The sequence below is a fragment of the Cyphomyrmex costatus genome, unplaced genomic scaffold (assembly GCF_001594065.2).
Source record: "Cyphomyrmex costatus isolate MS0001 unplaced genomic scaffold, Ccosl1.0 scaffold141, whole genome shotgun sequence".
NCBI lineage: Eukaryota > Metazoa > Arthropoda > Insecta > Hymenoptera > Formicidae > Cyphomyrmex > Cyphomyrmex costatus.
The window spans coordinates 1,587,816-1,614,343 of record NW_017275402.1 but is presented as its reverse complement, the minus strand read 5'-3'; the positions used below and the strand labels follow the sequence as shown (position 1 = coordinate 1,614,343).

The 26,528-nt window shown below is 29.1% G+C and overlaps 1 protein-coding gene across 1 annotated transcript; it reads right to left on the bottom strand.

Annotated features, from left to right (window-relative positions):
- Positions 1 to 779: 779 nt before the first annotated feature.
- Piezo (piezo type mechanosensitive ion channel component) lies at positions 780 to 26,528 on the bottom strand. Its single transcript, XM_018551586.1, has 39 exons — positions 26,465 to 26,528; positions 21,944 to 22,159; positions 21,464 to 21,702; positions 20,764 to 21,195; positions 19,553 to 19,684; positions 18,336 to 18,383; positions 17,817 to 17,937; positions 17,628 to 17,737; positions 17,273 to 17,539; positions 16,796 to 17,122; positions 16,569 to 16,714; positions 16,264 to 16,410; positions 16,062 to 16,192; positions 15,829 to 15,971; positions 15,557 to 15,733; positions 14,948 to 15,467; positions 14,771 to 14,866; positions 14,265 to 14,707; positions 13,612 to 14,014; positions 12,057 to 12,119; positions 11,517 to 11,662; positions 10,785 to 10,961; positions 9,113 to 9,403; positions 8,961 to 9,031; positions 8,148 to 8,225; positions 6,666 to 6,746; positions 5,689 to 5,965; positions 5,442 to 5,605; positions 5,230 to 5,367; positions 4,980 to 5,132; positions 4,750 to 4,897; positions 4,415 to 4,629; positions 4,185 to 4,343; positions 3,989 to 4,115; positions 3,373 to 3,785; positions 2,074 to 2,390; positions 1,751 to 1,985; positions 1,391 to 1,618; positions 780 to 960 (listed from the first exon to the last, which is right to left on the bottom strand). Exons 1-39 carry the CDS (start codon positions 26,526 to 26,528, stop codon positions 846 to 848), a joined length of 7,758 nt encoding a protein of 2,585 aa, XP_018407088.1. The 3' UTR covers positions 780 to 845.

Here is a 26,528-nt window from a genome sequence, read left to right as displayed (position 1 = left end):
AAAACTCTAACCTGATTAGTGTTTCCGGTGATCTGTAGAGGAAGATTAATTTGGCAAACAAGTCTTCTTCGAGACATAAATCGCCGCTCTCGCGGACCAAATAAATATCTAAGCAAAGGCGAAGGATTCTGTCGACATAGGGTAAATCATCGAACATAATTTTGGGCGCCATATCACTGACGATCTTCCGCATCATTTGACTTATAACTATCACCGCTGTAGTATACAATCCTATGATCCTGTTTGTAATTATGTAATTTTCAATCAATGAATTATACTAATGATTTCATAAAATTATTGCAGTTTTACGAAGAATTCAATTTTGTTATTATGAATGTCTATAAAAATCAACTATTTTGTTATTAATTTACCCAAATCCGCTGATGAAGCTTAAGCTCTCGGGGAATGCCTTGTCGTTGAATAGGAACATCATAATATAGTTACAATCATTTAGTGGTATCTTGCTTAAAAAGTCGGATACCGGGTCTGTGCATACTTCACGAACTATCCACCATTGTTTATGATCACAACATGCCATGTCTGTTGATAATTGAATGGTCATGTTTCTATAGAAGTAACTGTTTATTCATTTGTGTTTGAATATATTTTATATTGACAATTTTTTTATCGTATTTAATCTAAAATTGGATGTTTATTTCTTAATAATTTTAGAAGTGATTTTATAAACACACAATTTCTACTGTGTAAATATTATCTTATTCATCCTATGAAAGAAAAATTATCTTGAAAAAATTCATTTAATTTCATTCGATTTCCGGAGTATCTGTTTATTGCACAATATGCATAGAAACCATTGATTACTTAAGAACTGATATTTTCTACATTCAGTCACGACGAATCGATGGTTCTGCTTGTCTTCTTTCTTCTGATATTTCTTCTCCCTCTTCATACTGATCTTCGTTATCAGTTCGTTCTCCTTCTTCGGGCGGTCTCGTCCATCTAATGAAACGATTTTTTTCAATCATTATATTTATTAAAAAATTAATTTTTTTTTATGTCTATTGTTTTACGGCTTAATTCATATTGGTGAATTGATTCTTGTTTGTTACTTTATGTTTATGCTTATATCTCTGTGTATATGTTTTAATCAGTATAAGAATATAATTAAACAAATTCCATACGCAAATATATAACTGAAAATATAAAATTTATATCTTGTTTATCATTGATCTCATTAATTGCTACTTTATACTGTTTTTGTTACAGCATTTTTGTATCCTTTGTATTGTTTGCTATTGTTTTTCGTATCAAAGTTTTACCGTGAAATCTAGTCTAATCATGATTTCATATAAATATAATTAAAATTGCAAAATTTTAATAATGTCTATACTCCAAAAATGGTACAAAACTATTGGTGCAAAACTCTAACCTGATTAGTGTTTCCGGTGATCTGTAGAGGAAGATTAATTTGGCAAACAAGTCTTCTTCGAGACATAAATCGCCGCTCTCGCGGACCAAATAAATATCTAAGCAAAGGCGAAGGATTCTGTCGACATAGGGTAAATCATCGAACATAATTTTGGGCGCCATATCACTGACGATCTTCCGCATCATTTGACTTATAACTATCACCGCTGTAGTATACAATCCTATGATCCTGTTTGTAATTATGTAATTTTCAATCAATGAATTATACTAATGATTTCATAAAATTATTGCAGTTTTACGAAGAATTCAATTTTGTTATTATGAATGTCTATAAAAATCAACTATTTTGTTATTAATTTACCCAAATCCGCTGATGAAGCTTAAGCTCTCGGGGAATGCCTTGTCGTTGAATAGGAACATCATAATATAGTTACAATCATTTAGTGGTATCTTGCTTAAAAAGTCGGATACCGGGTCTGTGCATACTTCACGAACTATCCACCATTGTTTATGATCACAACATGCCATGTCTGTTGATAATTGAATGGTCATGTTTCTATAGAAGTAACTGTCATCTATGTTAGATTGATCTTCCGCTAGAAATTTATATTATATATAATTAATATTATAAATAATATTCTCTTATTATTTTTATGTTGTTTAATAGCGTTTAATAATACTTACGTAAATCTAGCGGCTCCTCTAATTGTAACGGTTCCATTAATTGTCTAACAAAACTGGTAGTTTTAGCAGTAACTTTAAGAAATTTTGGAAAGGCACTTTGCAATGTTACTGTCGCATTTGTTGCACCAGGATCCTTACTTAACATATCCACTAAAGTTTGTCTTACAGGATTGAATTCTCCGTTTACGTACGCTGGCAATGTTACGTTATGATCTGTTATAGTGATTCCATTAGCATCCTTCATATTCGTTTTCCTTGAAACTGCCCATTCCACGTGTACAATTGTTGTAGTATTAGAAGCCAGTTCTGCTACCAATCTGAAAAAGATGATATAATAAATATTTGTTTTCAAATGTGTTTTTGTAACATAAAACTTTTATATATATCATCTGATGTTTTTATATATTAACTTTATATTAAACAAACAGGCTTTATTAGTTATTATATGTACACTACTCAACAAAAAATAGGGAACATTTTCGAACACGCTCAAAATTGCGCGTATTCAGAACACAATAACTCAGTGAAAAATCATCGCAGACAAAAAATTAAAAAAGCATTTTAAAGATTGAAATTTCAATATGATCCTTTATGGAGTTATATGGACATAAATGGATATCCCTCATATCTGAAAATTTTGCACAATCTTTACAAAAGTCTATGGCATGAGTTAAAAATGACACAAAAATGCCGTTTACAATAATCGAAAGAGTAAATCTTTATCTTCAATTTACTTTTTTATTGATCGTACGATTTTTTTTTCACCTAGTATTATTTTTGCTTTAATGTGAATAACTCGGTAAAAAAAAATTATACAACGATCAATAATAAAACAAATTGAAGGTAGATTCACTCTTTTGATTGCTGTAAACGGCATTTCTGTGTGATCTTTAATTCACGCCATAGACTTTTGTAAAGATTGTACAAAATTTTCAGATTTTAGGGGTATCCATTTGTGTTCGTATAACTCCGTAAAGAATCACTTATATTGAAATTTTTATTACCGATTTCAAAGTAGAGATTTCAACCTTTAAAATACTTTTCTGATTTTTTGTCTGCGATGATTTTTTATTAAGTTATGGTGTTCTAAATATTGCGCAATTTTGAGCGCGCGTTGATCCGAAAGTGTTTCCTATTTTTTGTTAAGTAGTGTATATATTTTTATTAGTTATACATATATATATATGTGTGTGTGTGTGTGTGTGTGTGTGTGTGTGTGTAATACACATATAAAACAATTATATTTATATATGTGTATTTTTAGCTTTTAATTGCAATAATCTTTCTTATATAAATCACCTTTCTTTATCAGGTGGAGAAATACCCCAAAGAGTTCCTGAGAAAGTACTAAATCTTATTGCAGCCACATCAGAATGGACGTAATTTTCGAAGAAAGTAACAACTGACTTCTCTTCCGAATATTTTTGTAAATTTGTAAGAGTTTTGTATTCCGTTTTCGTATATTCGATGATAGAACTGCCTTGTGCCGACATGGAATATATCGGTTCGTATGGACCGATCCGTACTTTCATGGATACATCATAAGGTAAATTGGATACGCCAACGGTGCTACCAAGGGCAAAGAGAAGCAAAGGGAACCAGATTAAGCCAATTATGAGCAAAAGAACACTCCCGCCTACCAAATACTTGCTCATTTGTTTTTTCTTTACTCCTCGTGGTTGAGGGTAGTCTGATTCGACTCCTCGCATACACTAAAATTTTATAAAATAATATACTTATTACAATTTTTATGTATTACATATTGGGTGCACGTTATGTAATTTAATATTTCTATGCTAAAATAAATAAAAAACACTTCTTAAATCAAATTCATATAAAAATTTTAAATAAATATTTTTTGAAGAGAATTATAAAAAATTATTCCAAAGTGTTATATATTTTCTATAAAACTTACTTTGATTTGATAAATACTGGCAAAGACATCTTCCATCTTAAACCAATCCATTATAGTCATGGACGTGTCAGTCCAAATCCAATCCATTACTGCCCGAAGTTCAAAAAGGAATGGAACTAACATAAATCTACAAAATAACTTACTTAGGTCAATATAATCAAAATAATAGAAATATTTAATGAAATATTTCACTAACCCTTTAAATAGGACATAATTCACAATGCTGTACTTCTTGCACAGAAAATTACCTAATATCCGAGTTGGATATCCTTGTCGCAATTGATAAGCTGCTAGTAAAAGATAGAAGCATTTTACCATGTACCAGATTTGTGGCGGAAGTTTATCGTTAAATTGTCTGTAATTATAAATATATATTATACATGACATATAAATGTTAAAAATGAAAAATAATATACGATATGTTACCTATCTGTCACGCTCGGTAAAATAAAGAACATCCATAGATGGACACCCAGTACTAAGCAGTACTGGAAAATTAATTTCCCTAATATAGATTTTTTGAGGAAAAGGGCTCTATCGATTACAATTAGAGCAAATTGTAACAATAACATTAATAGGAAGGGCATAGGAACTCGATTTTCCTGGAAATAAGCCGCTACACCGCCATCGCCTTGCTGAGTCTAAAATTATAGAATATATATTATGTTAATGTATATCTTCTTTTATGTAAATAACCACATTATTTAAATAAATATTAATAATAATTTTATAAATCCGCCTCTTCTTCCTCATATACTTACTCCAAATGCAGAAAATCCGAAAATAAGCAGAAGAAAATTAAAGAAATCACAAAGGAACATGTAGGCGTAAACATTTGTTTTTTCTTTACCAGTTGGATCAATAATTCTTTTAAAGAAGCTTCTTATTGGTTCAACGTATTTAAGAACTCTACAAAATTAAAAAATATAATTTAACAGTGCATGTTAATAAGATTTACATAAAGCATGTTTAAATGTAAGCAATTACTTACCTTGTATTTATTGTTTCAGAAAGCAATTTACTGTGAGGATCTTCTCCTTGCATAGCTACAAACTTCTTGTTCTCATCTGTTACGGATGGATTATCATCTGATACATGGACGTTTGAAGATTGTTTTTGAGATTCTTTTACCTCTACGTGAGAACTACAACACATTGAAAAAGAAGTGTCATTTATCAACATCAAAATTTTTAATGTAAAAATTTTTAAGCATTTTTCTTTGAACAAAGATTCTAACATACTCGCTTTCTTTTTGTATATCAAGTTCTTCTTGTTCTTCATCTAAAAATAATGGTTTTGACGGCACTGCAGTTAATTGAGAAGGAATTATTTTCCGTGGAGATGCAGCTGTCCATTGACCCAAGGATTTTAGCATAAGTCTACAGATTTATTATAAGCATTATTTTATATAAAATATTTTTGTATACGTTATTATTATTATTTTTGTTTTTACCTATGGAAGAATAGCATAAGGAGCAATAATAAATCCCATAGAGCATAATTGGGGCTTTTTAAAATACCAATAATCCTCGGCTCGTACAGTGGGTGATTTGATGGGGCTTTTCTATTCCAAGGAATCAATTCCAATTGGAAAATACATTTTATTATGACAATGGCCTAAAAATTGGAATCCTTATATCAAGATTCTGTATGTATGTATATGTATATTAAGTCATAAGTTTATGAGATATGTTTCTTACTTCAACATATGCGATCATTGTTATCCAGAATGTTTTCGAGGGTCGTGGAATCGTTAAAGAACCCCATAAGAATACCATAAGCGGCAATGGTGTTGAGAGTACTGACGCGTTCTTAATTTGATGTATAAACACCATAAAATAACAAAGTAGACTAGAATGCGCCAAAATTCCAAACCAGATAGACGCTGCCAATTGTACGATGGGAGGTTGATCTACTTCTGAGAGTTCCCCAATTTCTTCTTCTTCTTCGACTGCCAATGCTTGCGAGAAAAGTGTGCTGCATACATATAAATCTTTAATTATATTTTGTAGTTTAAATCAATTATTCAACATAAATTTATATAGAAGAAAGAGAGAGAGATGATCAGCTAACTGTTATACGTAAGTATATACGTAACAAATAAAAATTATTTCAGATATAAATATTTGCAATATATAATATATAAAATGAAAATATATATATGTAAGTATACAGAATCGTTACTTAAATAAAAAATTAAAGGAGTAATTTCTGCATTATACACATAGGAATAATTTCAGATATCAGAATTGATTAGTATATAACGAACAGAGATACATCTTTCTCTTTTCAAAGAAATTGATATCAAAAGCACATTTAAAGCCTTCAGGAACCGTGAAATCTGAACACCTGAAAATGAAACTAAAGACATTCGATAATATTAATTAATGTATTTGCCTCAGTGAACGTTATTCGTTTTCGTCGTCCACTGTATACAATAATCAATGAAACGCAAATTGCACATCGCGCAAATTAATAATCTGTTTGCTCTCTTCGTGTCAGGAAGTGATCCTTTTTGCCATAAAACAAAAGTTGAGGTGGCAGTCTGCAATTAGACATAAAAGGATCTTATCTGACGTGCCGCATGCGATGAGAGGCGTGCGAATAGTGCATTTATAGAATAGTAAAAAGATCGAGCACATTGAGATGCTTGGGTTTCACGACACACTTTCGATACCTGGAGGAGGACATGTCCAATCCTCGCTCCAAACTCGGCGCCAGAATTCGGATGTGCGGCACTGCCAGCGAGCTTCTCTTCCTGACACAAACAACACACTACACTCTTTCTACGTTTATTTCGTACAAGTATATATGTTACGAGAGTAAAGAATTTTGATATGATTTTGAAACAATATTATTAATTTTGCTATTGCATGGAGAAAAAGAAGATAATAATAGTAATAGTAAACTAATTTAAAAGAAAAACTTTTAACAAATTTAAGAAAAACTATTATAATAAATTATTAAAAAACAAATATATTAAAAAAGATATATGTCAGAATATTACATTAAGTAATCTTACATTAAGTAATTTAAAAATTTGTTATCTCTTCGTTACAATATATATGTATATTATGCGGGGGCGTAGAACTTACGGTAATTGATCTGATTCCTCAATCATGAAACGATCTTTATGCCACGCATGTTATTTCGAAGAACATTATTTTTCAGTTACACATAATTTGTTTTATTATCGACAGACCTCAATCTTTTTATCATAGATTAATACTATTGTATTTTACATAAACTTGATCAATAGCACTTATATTGATCAAGTTTATGTAAAATTATGTTATATACAGGGTGTTCATTTGAAAACTTTCCAGCTGATTATCTCGAAAACTAAATCCAGTAGACAAAAATGTTTCAAATAAAAATGGAACTGTGTCGAGGGGAACACGTTTTAGTTGCGTTGTTTTTTTTCTAAGTGGAGGCGCTAAAAAGATACTTAATACTTTTATATGCAAAATAATTAGAGGAATCACGTTATCTAAAAAAAATTACACAATTCCATTTAAAAAAGTGGAGGTGACCTTCATATCTTAATTTTAGCGCCTCCACTTAGAAAAAAAACAACGTGACTAAAATGTGTCCCCCTCGACACCGTTCCATTTTTATTTGAAACATTTTTGTCTACTGGATTTAGTTTTCGAGATAATCAGCTGAAAAGTTTTCAAATGAACACCCTGTATAATACAAAATTTTTTTAATATTCTTTAAAAATTCTACTTAATTTTGATTTATTAAACAAATTAAAAATTTTTATTTTTATTAGACCAAAAAGATTCATAATAACGAAATATAAAACTGAATTTTATTTTAGCGAATTATAATATATAGCTTTAATATTTCTTGTTTTCTAATTAGACTAAAATAAAAATAAATTTGTATATATATCTCTATATTATTTAACTAATATTATAAATAATAAAAAAATTGAAAAACAAAAGCAATGGTTTATCGTAATTTATTGTCGCATGTGAAATTAATAAAAAGTTAATTATAATTTCCATTACACAATATATAGAGATAAAATTCGATATTAGGTTGATGTAGTAACCGTACAAGAATTATTCTTGTTAAAGGCATTTGTAAATTAAACACATGATACATTTATGAAATATCTATAAAGCAATTTGCACAAAATAAAAGCCCTTACCTATCATCTTGCGGTTGCGATTGACTCGGACCTTCTCCAGGATCATACTGCTCCTCCATATTGCCATTTGTAGCTGATCTGTAGCGAGCACATTTACTACTAGCATCTACGTATTTTTATTTTGGTTTGGAAATTGTTAAAACCATTTTTTGTACTTACACACAGTTTTAATTCTTTAAAAGTTATATTTTAGATTTCTTAAAGATTTATATTATTGGGATATATATATCGAAAAAGCATAAGTTGTGATTATGCTGTCGATGCCAACTAATTTTAAAGTATGTTTTGCAATATTAAATAACAAAAATGTAATTCTTTACCGCATTCTTAAATAATGTTACAGAGAGCTATAAAAACAAATATTAAAATATCCAATAATTACATAAATACGTTATATATATATATATGCGGTAAAGCATTATAAAAATTAAAAAATTAAATTAAAGTAAAAATATTATGTTGCAAAATGTATTTACACAAGAGATCAGCATCTTGTAAAAAATGTTTGAACAGAAACATATACACAAAAGTAGCAGCAATACAAAATATAAATAATTTAAGCAACTATATAATATTATATTTACAAGCTAATATTTAAAAAGCCAAAATTAGCACAAAAAATTAAATTATATATAATTTTATAAGATAATTTTATGACTAAATAATGAACAATATAAATTTTTCTTTAAAAGAAGGAAAGATAACTCCAAAATTTTTCTAATAGTAATAAATATAATCTGAATTTTGTTGAACAAACATAATGTGTTTAGTGTTATAATCATATAAAAGTTTTTATAGAGAGCAGACTCTTACCGTTCCTGTATCAGAGGCTGCCACATTTGATTAATTCCTAATCGCATTCCCGTTCTAAAATCTGGTTTCGCCTAAATATAATAATTATCATTAAAAAATATTATACTATGCTTTCATTTGTAAATTAATTTCAATTAAAAAACAATTTGTACCTTCAAGACCTTTTTTTCTTTCGCTAAAACTTTGCGAATATATCTGTAGTCGTAGGAGAATCGATTTAGATATTTCGTCATCGAAGTTAGAGTGCTGTTAATCATCACCAAGAGAAATTTGAAGTACGTAAAGAATGAGACTTTTTTCTGTTCTTCTTCTTTCTTATCGCTCTCCTTATCTTCTATTTTTTCTTCTTCTATATCCGATGGTTCTGGTGTTTTAGCCAAATCTGTAGCTTCTTTCTCTTCTGTTTCCATATCCACTGAAGTGAGACTCGTTCGATCGGGACCCTAATTAATTTTACATAAGTTTTGTATATTGGAAAATATTGTTTGGTGCTTAAACCGTGACCATGTGCTTGAAAGTAATCAAGTCTATTGAAAAAATGCATATGTGCATATATGTATATAAAGTGTATCATACAATGCATTGAATAATTATTGTGTCTCTATAAAATTTTTGAACGGAATAAAACAGTTTTTAAGTACTGTTAAGTTTTAAATATTTTATTTAATAATAGTTACAAAAATCTTTGAATAAAATAATTATTCATAATAGGATTTTATTATAGATTTATATTTTTGAATTATTGTATACTTACTCTTACTGTACAATAAGCGTACAATAAGCATTACAAATGATTACAAAGATTACACGTAGAAGGTATGAAATTTGTCTCTTCATATAAAGTGCACATGTGTATATATACAAGTGACGGAAATACCTTGCCATATAATTCTGTGATTATAACACATAAATTAAACGAAAAATAAGTATAATGTTAAACGATGTGAGGACGATAAAGACAATAATAAGATTTTGTATCCAATACTGTTCCTACGAAGCTGAGAGTTTATGAGAGAAGAAGATATATTATCGAGCACTAAAAGCTTTATGCAAATGTAAAAGAATAATCCATTTGCCATATAGAATTCGTTGCTGTGGCTACTTTGTATTACGTGTTATTGTGTTAAATTATATATTTAATAAAAAACACAATAAATAAATAAAAATATAGCGGAAAGTTTTTGTTAAAATATAAATTATAAACTGAATTAAGAATATCTCACAAACTGCTTTAAACAGATCTCGAATGAGATATTTTAATATTAAAAAGAAAGGAATAGAAATGTTATTGTTAATAAAAATAAAAATTACAGCAAGTTAATATATAATTTGTGAAAAGTAAAATTAATTATATAATAAAATTGAGATACACATAAAGTAGAACAAATTGCTTTATCGCGCAGACGAACGACAAAGCAATAATACAAGAAGAATATACTAGCACAAAAGAGTAGTACAAAACGATCCATAGAAAGCTAATAGCCAATAGTCGAATCTTATTTAGGAGACAATCTATTGTTAAATTTTTCCAGAGATTTAATAGAAACAAAAAGAAATAATTCAGTGTTTATCGAAATAAATGCAAAATCAATATAAATTTTTTAAAATTATGACTGAAAAATGTATTAATATGACTTTATTGTTATGCGTTTTTGTATAAGATGTGGATTTACGTCTCCTATGAAAAAGAATCAACTGCATATTGCACCAACGGTGAGATCTGCCTTCAATTATATGTATATTAAGAATAAGAAGTGACAGTTATAGGCAAACAAATGCCTGCAGCGGTCATGCAGCCTTTTACTGGCAATCGGGATGTCTCACATCGGTGGCCATAGCAGTGTCGGTCTCGGAGCGAGCGCTTAAATAGGACATAGACGATTTCTTCCGTGTCAAAGGTACACTTCTACGTCGGAGTCTCAGGGCGTCCTTTTCTGTTCCTCCGTACATGGCGACATGCGTCGCGATGTCAATGTCTGTCTTAATCAGCGTGTTCATCAACTGTAAGGAGACTTACGCGTCAGTTCCATCGATCGATTTCGTGCCATCGTTGTTGGCCCGGATGTATTGCGGGATCCCTCCTCGAGGAGGAGAGAGAAAAAGAAACAAGGGAGCTAACAATGCATAAATAGGGGAATTGATAACACAAACGAAGAAATTTTGGTTGCAATTATCACACGAAGAGATGCACCATTCGATTTTACAGTGGTCCATTCGAAATACTTTTAACGGAAAATTTCAAAATATCTTTTTTCAGCAGATTATTTATTATATTATTAATAACATTATGGTATAAATATATACACACAACTGTGTTTGTACAAATACAATCAATATTTTATTTAAATTTGTATATAATGTTGAAATTAAATATTTTTGACATTTTGAAATGTTTCCAAGCAATTCGATGGACCATAATACTATCTTAATTGAGGGATTAGTGAATCTTAACAAAAATCCTTGTTTATGAATCGGCATTTCATCAGTCACTCAAGTTCATCCTTGAAAAAACAAAATGGTTTTGAAGTGATACATATTTCTTCCAATTTTACTTACCTCTGAAACAGTCATTCTCCTTCCTTTTCGTTCTTGCTCACGGCGGCGTTCTTTTTCCTTCTTTTCAATATCGCTTTCAAGAACAAGATCAGTAACGTCGTCGTCATCCAGATCGTCAAACATGTAGTAGTCGCCTGACCTGATTGCTAATTGTAAAAAGAATGATCAATTATAATAAGTCATTGCGCTTTCATTACGTAAGCAAAAGCTATGCATATAAGTGACCATGATAAAATTATTATAGAAAAAAGTGCAAAGACATTTCAGCATAATTTGTGAATATATTCTAATTTTGAAATAATTATATCTCTCTCTATTAAATAAAAATAAACAAATATAGATACATAAAAATGCGAATAAATTATCTATATATACATATATATAATTTTATAACACATCAGCTACTTTAAACTGTACATTAGATTGTCCCCCCTTTAGATTAAACTGTACATTTAATATACAATTAAATTATGGAATTGATCTGGAACTGTGACATCAGTTGTTAGGATAATGTTTAGCTGTAAAAAAATGTACAATTACCCTCTCTGTTGGTCTGCGGCGAACGAATTTTGTACAATGGCCGTGTTCTTGGGTAGAGTTCATCTAACAGAGAGACACAAGAAATAAAATAAAGATATAGAAACTAAATCTGTATAGCTATATTGATACAACATCTAATATATAATATTATAAATTATATTATGCCACATATATATGTTACATCGGAATTAGATCTTTTGATTCCGTCGGATTGCAGAGAAGTTACAACCCATTAGTAAATATAAAAGTAATTTCCTATTGTTCATGAAATTTCAGGATTTCTGAATTTGTATGCATATAATAAGATTTTATAAGATTAAAAAGAAAATTGTAAAATAATAACATATATGCTGATAAATAAAGATAAACGAAGTATTAGAAAAATAATGAAATGATTGCGAAAAGATAAAAGAAATATTATAATATAAAGTAAATTAACTAAGGAAATAGAAAAATACATGTATGAAGTATGACTTAGTTCGATCTTCACAGAAATATATATAGATAAGCAAACCTGCAAATATAAGCATTTATATACAAAAAATATATCTTGAGCTATTCTTATAGCTCAAATATTTTATTATACATTTTACTATTAAAAAACAGATTTACAAGTCGCTTCTAGTAAGACGAGATGAACATCATAGATACTGTTTCAGGTGTTTCGCAGAAGATCTAGATGTGCAGACGTCAACAAAAAGCATATATACAGGTCACTGCAGCACATTGGCGACGCAGATATTGCCGATGAGTGATTTACACGTATGATGTGAATGCGGGGAACGAGAGGCCGTCGAGATGATCGACTGGCGCGGACCACTGTTTATCCATATTGGTCCAACTGGTAAGCTGGATTGACGCCGATGTCTCATAGAAGATGTTAGTGATCGATCGGCTAAGCCTCGATCGTAAGGCGGGGGTGAGAACACCGGGAATGTTTCGTCTGGTGACGGTTCTCGAGGATTTAGTTCGCTACTGGGTGGCGAACCAAACGAGATACGTGTTGGTTCAAGGTAGCCCTCGAGACTGACCGTCATGATAGCAGAATTCGGTGTGGGTGCCTGCAATAAGGATGCTGCCCGTGGAGTCAAAGGAGGTGGTTCGTCGTCGTCCTCATCCAGAGGTGTTTGATATCCTTGTGGAGGCGTGTGACCCGAGGACACGCAAGAGCTCACGCTAGAAGATCTTGCCAGCGGTGCTTGTCTCTCTTTTTTCACGCATTAAAGATATATTGGCCGTTATAGCACACATGTAGTAAGTGATCGTGGAACAATGAAAAGTTCGGAGACATCGAGAAGACAAATTATCAAGAATAATTTGTAAAAATATTTTGTAATTACAAAAATGCAAATGAGAAATCAAAAAGAAAAGTAGTATTTAGTCGGTACCTATACAGTATACAAATAAAAATACATGGACCTATTGTTAGATAAAACTTTACGATTGCTTATTAAATGACAAAATTTAAATTTTTTTCAGGATTGCTTCGATAAAACATATTCCATTAAATGTTGTATAAAATTATACAGCGAGCATTTTAAAAATTATAACTTACCGACTTTGTGAGCCTGAGGTTCTTTATAAGAAGGTCCCTGTATTCTCTGCTGGTTGGCTTTAATCTTGTCCATCTTGAACTTTAATTTTTCCAAAACAGTTTTCTCTACATTTTCTTGAATTTCTATACGTTTCTGATGCAGTTCTTCAAGCAGTTCTGCGCCGCGAGACGCTAAAATGCTCATAGCTTTTGTTTCATCTACTATATGGAAGAAGTAGTAGCTCTTGAACAATCGTTTTTGTATCAAAAGAAAGGCAAAACATAATCCGTCCCAAACCATGCCGATATCTTCACTAGTGACAGTACATTCGGTCTGATCCAACTTTAACTCGCTGGAACTCTTGAACTTTTTTAAGCATGCGATACCCAATAATCGCACCAGCCAACAGACTGAATATTCGAGCTAGTATTAAAACAATAATAATTTTTACATTTTTCATCTTTCTATAATTATTAAGTATTGTATATTTATTTATTTTAAAATTTTAGAATTATGTTTTCATACAATTATTCAAAATAAAATCTAAAAATGTATATTGTTTGTGAATCAAATTCTTTATTTAAAGAAATAACAATTATGTAAAAATAAAATTTTAATAAATAATATTATAGTTGCAATGACTTTATGAATATTAAATTGAAAAAGAGCTTACGTCTTTAATGAGGACACAACCAACACCTTGAAGAAGAGCTTTTGAGAAAATCACAACGACATTATATCCTATCAGTATATTCCACCATTTTAAAATAGTCCTCATCGGTCTTAAGTAAAAATTGCTTCCTTGCCAAAGAAATATAAATGCTCCTAAGAGATAGCCAAGCGAAAAAAGATTCGCCCTTTTCGTTCCAGCCAAAAACATAATCGATAAGGTCACCCACATAAGACTCATCATGCTACCACGTTTAATTACATCTAGCCATGAATGAATGTGCGACACGTAATCTTTTACAGGATTTACAAAATTTGGTTTTTCCATATCTTGGAAAACGGAATAATTATGCCCAGCCACAAAATCCTTGCCAGGTTGCAAATATTGTTGTTCAATGTGAAAGACAAGACTTTGTCGAACGATCATCATTAGTAAGATAAAATCACCTACAAAATAAAATGTTATATAAAATCTTTTTGTTAATTTTTTTTGAATTTTGTTAAACTTACAAATCAGTTTTCTAGAATTTGGAGGGAAATCCGGATCAGGAAGATACATCCATTCTTGCAATCTTCTCATTAGTTCGGAATGATTCCAAGGATAATCTGTAACAAATCCGAAAAGAATCATTTATTATTTGCTTTATTTATATAATCGAAGAATTTATTTGCCTAATGTAGGATTACCTATACAAAGCCACGAAGGTGGAGCCACAACAATGGCGTATTGGATAGGTAGAAGAATTATGGCAAAAGTTCTAAAACAGGGCCAAATTCGTGCGACAGTTTTCCTTTTCAATGAAAAAAATAATAGCAACCATACGCTGTACAAAACAGAGTAAAAGTCTAGTCTTGTGCCGATTAGCGTAACAATCCCAATGAGGCACATTTCGAGACCGAATTTGTAAAAGCCGTAGTTGAAGAGAAATTTTAAACACTCTGGTAATCCTTTGTCAGCATCCATCCTGGTAATGGTTGGAAACATTACTTGAGGAGTGTCCAATGATTCTCCTTTATTATGTCGATAAAACCATTGACGGATTCTGATAATTTTTCTGAAAGTCGTCACAGTAACTATGCCAATATAACCTTTCAACAGGTCTGGAAGCATACCCGGATCTGCTTTTTTCATTCCAAACCATTCGGCTATATTGTAAACAGTATTGTTACTTGTATATTGCTGATCATCAACCCTATCGACGGATCTCTGAAATTAATTAAAGTATGAAATTAATTATAATATATTTAATCGAACTTAATAGAAAGCACATTTTAACGTAATAAATTTTAATTTACAGTGCAGTTGACATTCCAGTTATTATGATTAATGTATTTAATTTGGTATAACATCTTGGTGACCATTAGAAGCGATATTATCGCGGCCATTGCATTAATTGAATTTATCTGTATATTTCTTCTAAAATTGATCATTATAACTACGGCGACGACAAAAAAGAAATTTATTGCGCATACCTAAAACACAAATAAACACGTTATTTATTTAGTTAATTTTTTATTCTTCAGTTTCAAAAAGTATGCGTTAGGTCGATTATAATAATTTCACTTACGTCATTGATGCACAGAAGAATAAATGAAATAAAAACTATTTTTTGCATGTGTATTTCGAGGAACAGCCAGATGTAATTATAAAAATTTACAAGATACTTTGTCACTTTCTGTAACAGCGCTTTTCTTTCTAATTTTGACATATCTATAATTATATTACCAAAAACATTTATTAATAATATTTTGTTGAAATAATATTTACTAAAATATTAAACAAAATTAATGAAGAGTATACGTTTTAGTTGTTTCAGTGTGTACGTTGTATGTTTCTCATCCTCGGTAAGTGTAATCTCAGCTGGTGAAGATTCTGGAATATTTAAGCTGGGGGAGTATCCTAGACTAGCTCGTCTAAATGAGCTTTCAGGTCTAAAATTAATAAAAAAGAATTTTTATATAAACATTAGTTATTATATAATTAATATAATTTTTTTACAAACCCTAATCTATCAATATTTGTGACTTCAAGAAAATCCTTGTGGAAATAATGAATCTGAAGTACTGTAATGATGACAAAAAATGTTGGTGTTAATAATCTCACGAACAAGTCTTTGATCTCGTAGATCTCCAATCCAATGTCCATTTGTCTAAATAAAAGGGAAAAAAAGTAAACGTATTTATCAGCTCATAATGGCATCATGGCATCTTTTGTTTAAGGTAAACAAAAAATGATTTTCCATTTATTTCATGGAAAATCTAATAAATGTTTAATAAATAAAATAATAATTAAACAATCACTACTTACAAATCTTGATCTATACCAAGATACTCCCAATATTTCGGAAAGTTTTGAAATTGGTAGGTGTAAACGAGAATCAGCATGGCGATCGAATATCCAATGACAGTCACCCAAAATATATACATCATTTTTCTCCATGCTGTCCACGATATCTAAAATTCCGCGATTTAATATTTATTACATTGCTATTGATAAATTTTAAAAAGATATGTTCAGGATTCAAAATATAACACCTGGAATGTGATGACAAAAATAAGAAACAGCGACATATAAACGATTCTGAACATGGTCATGCGCTCGCCCGTAATACCACAGATGAACAGCATGATTGCTACCACAGCAATCCAAAATCTTGTCAATAGATCTTGCAATAATTTTCCAACATCTTTCATAAATTTGCTTTTGATTTCTGGTGCCTCCTGACTCATAGCGGTTGTAGCTGTCGAAACAGATACGTGTAATGGCGCTACCATGTCTCTCAGAGCAGAAGATCGCCGTTGTTGCTTTCGTTCTGCTACATACTGCCTCATAGTGATCCAAAACATTGATATAAATAAGCACTGTAAATAAATCAATTATATTAAATTTTATATGTATATAGTATATATTTCTATTTTAATATACATATATAGTACAATTTGAAAAATTAATTTATACTTTAAACAAATTTAGATTCCATTTTTTTATTTGAGGAAGATGTTAATGCGTACTTTAACTATAAGGTGCCAACGGCCAAGTTCATCGGCTTTGCTGAAGCCAATTTCAGAAATTTTTATACCGCTTACTACTCTCGGCAATTCTTCATCTGTTAAATCCATACTGTATACGTATTGTCCGAGAAGTAAAAGAGTTGCATAGAACACGATGAAAGGAGAGCACTTCATCATTGAAGCTCGTTTATTGGGAACCATCCATAGAATTAGCGCCCATAAAAGCAGAACAAACGTTGTCCAGCTGTGATACATTATGCTCCATGTCTAAAAAATAATTTCAAAAAGTAATCGATTTAATTGTTTATAATATTTTTTGTTACTCGCCATTTTTATTTTATGATATTATACTCACCATCATTATTATATTTGTAGCAAGATATGATGAATTTACTATTAATTGGAAGATAGAATACACTGCCATGATTATTTGCTCAATGATGCCCGGTGTTTCATCAGGCGTTCCTAATTTTAAAAAAGCCACTTAATTATCCATTTTATTTATTTTAGTTATTTTGTATAAAATCATATATTTAACATTTACCTTCACTAAGACTTTGCATTTGTATGTTGTCATCTTGTTGACCATCCTGATTCACAATAATACTTCCAGTAGTGGAGTCTTGAAGAAGCCCTGTCCTTCCCCCAGATCCAAATCGCATCAACTATATATAATAAATAAAATACTTTATTTTTCAAATACTTTTAATAGTAAGTTTATATTTTGTTTATTCATAAACAATTTTATTCTACTGAACCTTTTATTACCATATTTCTCAGATTATGCTAACTCAATATATATTCTCCTAGTTTCCTATGACAATAGCAACTTCATGCAAAATGTGTGAAACATGCATTTACCTTCACCATTATTAATGTTAGCTAAAATTTGGTTAATATTTGCGTGTATGAAAATTATGCGAAGTTAATTGCAACTGCACGCCAGATCATTTGCTTGAATAGAAAATCTTGAATTGCTTAGAGATTCGTCACATGCGCAAATTGTGGAATACATTGTTGATAAATAATTAATTAATCGTGCATATTTAATTGATATACGTACAGGCGTTCGCTCGTCGATTGTTGCCAACGGCGAATCTACGACCAGCTTCTAAAACAATGGCAAACTAAACATAGCAGCATCCAAACGGAAAACGGTTTTGTTCAGCGTTAAACAATAACTGCACATCTGGAAGGCGACAGCAAATAAGAAAACATGGAAAGTATTTAAAAACAGGCGAAACAATTTTTTACAAAAGATTAATTCATGGAGAGAACATATTAAACAGAGATTATATACATATATACTAATACATAAAGCTGCATAATTAATGCTAATAGCTCCTATAATCAATATTGAAACTGACTAGTTATAATAATTGTTAATTATATTTTATACAGTTTAAGGAGGTATCTTAGTTTGACTGATCAAAAAATCTTAGTTTTTATCAGAAGTTTATCAGTTTTTTTTATCAAAATAATTAACAACAATATGAAATGTTTAAAATGAACGAATAAATAATAGTAATTTTACAGATTTTCTTGTGTATTCTTGTGAATAAATTTTAATCTTCGTAAGCTTACATATATTCGAACGTTTCGTCTCGCTTCGGACTTCAGTTTTTTATGCTTTCAGTTCCGAGCAACTATCGCAAAAATAGCACTTTAAACGAAAATACCTCCTTACAAAAAATATATAAATAAAGTTTACCAATAAAAAAATAATTAAAACAAGAATAATACCGAAAGAATTGAAAAAAGAGAATTATAATAGAAAATAAATAAATAATAACAAAAATATATTAAAATATGAAACAACCGTAAATGTTATGATTTGTTGTGAGAAATTAAGAAACTAGAAAGTTCAGTCAAAATTTTGAAAATTTTAACTTTAACTTTTAACTAAAAATGTTAATATAACAAAAATAGAAATATACTATACAAAATAAATACAATAAAAAATGCAATAGGTATAAATTTTGAGAGAAAATGATTATATGTATATATAAAACATATTAGAAATTTAACTGATTTAAAAAGTTTTGAAAAATGTTATTAAAATGCACAACTATAAATGTATATAGCCATTAAATAGTTAGAAAATAAGGTTTATATAAAAAAATATACGTAGACTTTTGGCATCCAATGCGATACATATCAGCAAAACAAGAATCTGAAATAAAAAGCAACTGAGGACAAAGGCAAAGTTACATAATTATAAAAATATGTGGAAATATTAATTATATATCGAATCGGCTCTCATATGGAACAAGTCCTTACACGAGCCTTACGACGAGCTGATTGCCATCTTTGGGAAGGTGTTCTGCGCCTGATGGACACGTGTCTGGACAATGGAGTGTCCAGATTTTCCAGCCTGCCACTTAATCGTTTTGCTTCTTTCGCCTGTAACGCCTTGTTAGTACAAGCAAGATATTTTCAACAAAATTTTCCACAAATAAAAAATCGACAGAATCGCCAAAATTGATATTTTTAAATTAAAAATTAAGAACATTTTCAAGGTGTCAAAGAAATCATAGAGTTTTTTTCAAAACTAAATAATGTTTAAATGTATATAATAACAATTTATAATAATTTGTCACATACTGATAAAATAAGATACTATTATAAATATAAGGATAGCGTAAGGATATAATTTTTGTTTTTGTAGCTTTTACGAAAAAAGTTAGGTACAACTAATTCGCAATAAAGTTGGCGATTCCATTTTTTATATTCCATTTTAATAAGTATAAGGCTGATTGTCCCATCTTCAGATAAATTATGTAATAATTTATCTAATGGATAAACAAAAGAGTAAAAGAGTATGAGAATAAAAGAGAGTGAGTTGAAATTTATTTATATTAAAGGTAGTACAACCTGGCCTTAATCTTATACCCCAACGATTTAAGTTAGTTCAAAAGTCTTGTTAGACTATCAGCTGTTATTTGTAGTAATGATGTTAATTACTCCTTATCCACAAGTGAGTTAATTACGCTCTATGCAATAGAATGTATAGCTTGGGAGAAAAGCCTCCAAGTTTCAAAAGAAGCTTTAGTAGAAGAATATATCAATATTCTATTTCTATAAATAATATTTAATATATATCATATAAACTTAGACATATAAAATTCCATAACTATTTTATAGTACTTTAATCTTGTTAATCATTATTAAGTAAATTTTTAGTTTAGATAATATGCGACAGAATGTTTGTTCAACAGAATTTATTTATTTCCAAATTTCCTTCAATATAAAAATAATACGATTGAATTAGTAATAAAAATTAAAATAATTCTAATGTAATTAGAAATTTAGCACTAAAAATTCTAGGTAATAAAATATAAGTTATCTATGAATATTAATCTCTAATATTATCTAGCAATATCGTTATATATGCTATTCTAATTTCTTAAATAATTAATTATATAAATTGATAATCTTTTAATAAATTTTTATATATTATTATTTACATTAAATAAAAAATTGAAACTTACCGGCTTTCTACTGAGAAATTGTGACTGCAATGCAAGGATGTAGTAGAGCCAGAATAATCTCAAAGCGTATCCATAAATCAACCAATCGGCATCATCTGTATACTCCACATTTCTCGGATCGCTACAATTGGTGTGATAAACTGCAGCCAAAGCCAAGTAACGCGACCAAGCGCTAGATACAGGAATAATTTCTTGCGGCCATTCGTTCTGATAGGCGAGCAGTATAACGATGTGAACAATCACGATGACCATGATGATCCTGCAGATCACGGCAAATCCCTTTCGCAGTTCTTTGTTGCATGCCCAACATGTAGCAGCGCCGAGGAATACCAGGAAGTAGAAGGCTGCCTCTATCGATGGCTTCAAAGCCGCGACACAGCATAATGATGCCAATACAACATAGATACCGATACTTCCCAGGAAATTAATTATCTAAATTGAGAAAATACATAGGTGAGAATTATCTTTGGATAAGATATCGATTTTTACGTAAAATACTCGGATACGTAATTTAAATTAGAGTCAATTTAAACCGTGGATTGAATGATTTCGATATAAATGGCATTTTATGCATATTTATATTAATAAATCTTAAGTAAATTTATATTAATAAATAAATAAAAAATATCGGCATAAAACAAAAATATTACAGATATTTTTGTTTTAGGTCGAACACGTAATAATACAAAAATATAATTACTTTTGTGGAACTATCTTCCGTTTTTTTTCGTTGTAAATTAGTTTCCTGATGAAGAGCTGCAATTTCATCTTCTTCATCGCTAGCACGTCTTTGAGTAAGGAAACGACATATAAAATATATGACAAGTACAGTAGGTAAAACTATAAATTCCGGTGCCAACCAGTAAAATACTTCCCATACAGATGCGCTATTTAATCTGACAAAGCCTATATGTCTGAAAAGTTTCTCCATAAACTCACCTAAAAATATATTATTTGTTTATATTAAGAGTTAAAATTGTTTATATAATTAAAAATTCTTAATTTTAAATATTCTTTTAAATTTTGTTTCATGTCTCATATTAAGGCTTACTCGAATATTACCATGTTATTCAAAAATATAATGTAGGTATGTAAAAAGGCATGGAATTTATAAGAATATAATCGCGCAAACATTTATAAAGCTTAAAGGTAATATTTAGATCAAAATAGTATTGCTTACAGTTTTTTAGAAAGTGTCCATACGGCGGTAGTGACAAAAGAACAATGTGAAAGGTGATCTGAGATATGACTACAAGAAATGCTAGGCAAATGCAAATCTTTAAGTATATTCCCGTGTGACCTATCATGGTTTTGTGCGTCGGTATTGGAACCATCGGAGAGTAAAGCATTAGTCCCAGGTAAACGATCGACAATCCTGTTGGTCGCCATATTGTACCTGTAAAATTAAAACTCATCTATATAACATTCATAGTTTGTTTTTATTTCAATATTTCAGTACAGTTTTAACTCCTCTATAAAGAATTATAGAAATTTTAAGACTTTTTAAAAAAGAGGATTAGATATTACGTTTGAAAAGTATAGTGATCCGATAGATACTCATACAGAGTGAAAAGTATGCTTTTATTATAAGAATAATGATAATATTTTTATTTAACAAAAATATTAAAGATAAAGCTTTTGTTAGAAGTCATGCTGACCTAATTACTTATTTTGCTTATAAAGTGGTTTACACCACTTTTGTTTTAAGAGTTTTATTTAGGAGACCTTCCCTTGATGAGATGTATAACAGCACATAAAGTATATGAACCTGCGGTAATAGTTATTTCTACATTTGTGAAAAGGTCATTTATAACGGGATGTTCCTAGAAAATGACATTTTAACCCCTCTGTTTCATCAAGACCTTTGCTTTTTATTATTGATCCATTATTCTAATCATAACATCCTAAAATTTTTTTTCAATTAAAAAACTGTCATGTAATATTAGATATTCTAATATTTCGTTTCTTGTAAATATGTTTAATTTTTATATTAATGTATGATCAAAAAATATCAGGAAAGTTCTTGAAATATACATATAACGAAGATTATGTTATTAAATAAACACCCGGTGTATAACTGAAACATACGCATATGTGCTAATAATTAATGTGAATCAGGAGATTAGTCTGTCCACGATAATTACTTTCACGTCACGGAACGTTACACGGAATGATGTTGTGATTTTATAAACTAACATATATTTATTTACCTACTGATTTTAACACGTTATAATATGCTAAAATTACGTTATTTGAATTTTTTAAATGTTCACAAGAATGCAGTATCATTTCCAATTGTCGCTTTTAGCAGCTTAGTCATCCTATTCACGGCACGTGTTATATTTGCACGACACACATAAATAACTACATTGTGTCGTTGCCAAATGAAGTACATCACAACCATGCACGATTCTCCTAATTATTTTAACAATTATTTCTATTTAAATAAATATTTTTATACATATAATAATGTAATATATAAAATATACTCTTCAGTTTTTCTTTTTCTGTATAATAACATTTAATTTATAATAAAAATTAATATAGTCGACAGCCAATATAAGAACTTTGGACTACTTATTGATTGACTATCTTCTATTTTGTAACAACAATATTAATAAGTTTTTGTTCTCAAAATAAATTGTTGAAGCAAAAAAGTATTAATTACTTGCGTTTAAAAATTTGACAATCTACATGCGCGATGATCATCGTATCACAAAACATTATAAACTTCTCAACAAAATTAAAGGTAAGTAAAAATGACCTTTTTGCTTCAACGTTAAATAACTCGATGAAAAAAAATCGTACAGAGGTTAATAAAAAAGCAAATTAAAGGTAAAAATTCACTCTTTCGAAAGTTGTAAACCGAATTTGTGCACAATTTTTTCTTGATTCCGTGGAACTTCGCAAATTTTGTTAAAAATTTTGAGATCTGATGCATCTTATTTATGTTTGTGTAACTTTATGAAATATCAGTAATACGGTTTTTTTATAGTACAGGTCTGGAAAGTAGAGATTTCAAGCTTTAATATGCTTTTTAAAAAAACATTAAATGATATAATGATTTTTAACGAAGTTATTTTATTTTATCTATTTTTGTAGGGTGGAACAAGTGATCCTTTAATTTTGTTGAGAAGTGTATTTATGTGTGTGAGTGTGTTATATTTTTAGAATTTTTTTCTGGACAAAGTCAATAATTCAAGTCTAGCCTAGAAAGTTTCTCATCACGAAACTATGTGGGTTTAAAATAGAAAAATCGCATGCATAAAATTTTCATTAATGCTGTTTAAATATTTTTTGTATGCATCTTTTATGAATATAAAATCATGCAGAAGAATTAATTATAATATTTACAAAAGTCCAGTATTGTAACTTTTTTATATATCTAATTTGATTTGTATGTTATTAAACACTTTGACTAACGTATTTTAAATAAATAAATAAATATATTAATTTTATTACATATTAAAAATACATTAAATGTTTATATAAAATAAAATTTAACTATAATTATCAATGTTTAGAAAGATAAAACATAAAAATTATAATATACTCTTTTTTATATATATCTCAGCCTAAATTATTATATTGTTGCAAGTTTGAACATTATTATTTATTGTTTATATTCTTACTCAAAGAATTATAAAAAGTTTACAAAATATAGCAATACATTGTGTTTACATTTATCAAAAAATTTGTTTCAACAAGCTTAAGTGAGATATAAATATCTATCTTTTTTGTAGTTATAGAACACTTAAATCTCATTTTATTTGTATTGTTTAATATGTTGGAGCCGAATGTTTATTTGGATAAAGTTAAGAAATCTTGCCTTCGTCTGATACGGATATACGGGTTCAAGCACCTGCCTCCTAATTTTAGAATATTCTTCGAGCAACTTAGTTACGGATCTATGTTTATGTGGACTTTACGGAAATACATTTCTGTTCTATTCATTTTTTGCGTTTTTACATATTTTACATTGCAAAGACATGATTATTTATTTAAACTATTTCATAATTACAACAATTTCAGAATTACAAATATATACAAGTATAACATAGTAATTAAATTATTTTAAATATTTTGAAAAACTTATCTATTTAAATTAATTTATTATAAGTACATTATTCAGTATATATAGTTATTAAATACATTTTTTAAACAATCAGGTATGTTGTTTTCTTTTTTTTTAATAAATAAAATGCATTGTATAAATGTTTTGTAAACAGTAGAACTGCATTGTTAATAATTAATAAGATTTATAATTAATTGGACCTTTCTTTGCAAAATTTATTATTCAACGATAGAAAGTATAAAGAAAGATAATAACGGTGATGTATTGGTATTTATGTTAGTGGTCTAACATGTGGTGATTTGATAACACATTGATAAACAATGACGTCATTACTTTTTGTCGATAATAGACTGATTAATATGAAACGTACACATAATTAACATACTTAATTATGCATAGTGTGAGTCTTAAAAGATTATGTATATACTAACATTATATAACTATTAAGGTAATACAAATGTTAAAATATTTTACGCTAAGATACTTAAGATTGAGCTTATTATAAGTTTAATATGTATATTTCTGATGGATCTCTGTTCTTTCCTATTTATTAAAGAAATAAAATAAAAATTATCTTTTCTATTTGTCAATAGAATAAAATAAGAAATTAATAAAGAAATTAATTATTATAAAATTTTTTTAAATAAGGATGGATATTTTAATTAATGTCTAAATGTTTGTTAAAAAAATTAATAAATATAAAATATAACAAAGAACAAAATAAAATAATATGCAAAGTATAAATAGTAATCATGTAATCGTCAAAGGAAGTTACATGTTAAGAAATTCGGTAATATCAAGAATATAAAAAAGTAAAAAAAATGAAATGATATGTGAAACATAAATAATAAACAGACAATCATCAGAGGAAGTTACGTATTATAGAGAAGACATTGATATGTATTTCCTCTGCTATCTATTAGCATAATACTGAAGATGATTATGTAAAGTGTAGGCAGTCAATTCAAGATTCTTCGATACACGACCCTCACTTATTTCTAGTCATTTTATTACAAAATGATGATAAATCGGCATTTCATGTTTTTCGATTTATTGCTTTAAAACTGACGATCAACAAGGTAAGGTTAGTCGATTAAATTATAATTATTACAGGATATGACGTCATCATTTATTATCTTATTATGACAAAGATTCTAACAGACTTGTTTTGTACTATAAACAACTGTGATCTTTTATATAATATATAAAAATGAATGTTATATAAACAAATTTTTATTTAAAATAAAATTTTCTACAACTTCTCTTTTATGGATGAAAATAATAATAAATAAAATAAAGATTTGTAAGAAATACAGAGAAATGAATATTTGTGGAAAAAATCTATAACTTTTTTTCTACAATATTTTCCATTTTCGTTGGAAATATTTGACGCATTCATAATTACATTTTTTGGTAAAAATAAGTGATCAATTGCCATATGTAAGTAAAACATACGAGAGTTACAAGATAGAACAAATCTCCTAAGAAAATACATTTTATTATAATAATTTATCTTTACTTGCTTCTCTCTATTACTTTAAAGTCATAAACACTCATAGATCATTTATTAATTATAAGATATAAGTAAAATAAGTAGAACAGAGGAGTTATGTAAATGGTACTCACATCCGGCTAAGATGACTGGTAGAACGACCCTGAGAAGAGCCACGTTCAGCCAGTACTTCGTCAT

Excerpts from the sequence above, each read along its gene's own strand:
- Piezo (XM_018551586.1), bottom strand. The coding sequence starts at position 26,528 with ATGACGAAGTACTGGCTGAACGTGGCTCTTCTCAGGGTCGTTCTACCA. Across the intron at positions 21,703-21,943 it reads TGGACACTTTCTAAAAAACT|GTGAGTTTATGGAGAAACTT; the intron begins GTAAGCAATACT and ends ATATATTTTTAG. Across the intron at positions 15,468-15,556 it reads ACTGGAATGTCAACTGCACT|AGATCCGTCGATAGGGTTGA; the intron begins GTAAATTAAAAT and ends AATTAATTTCAG.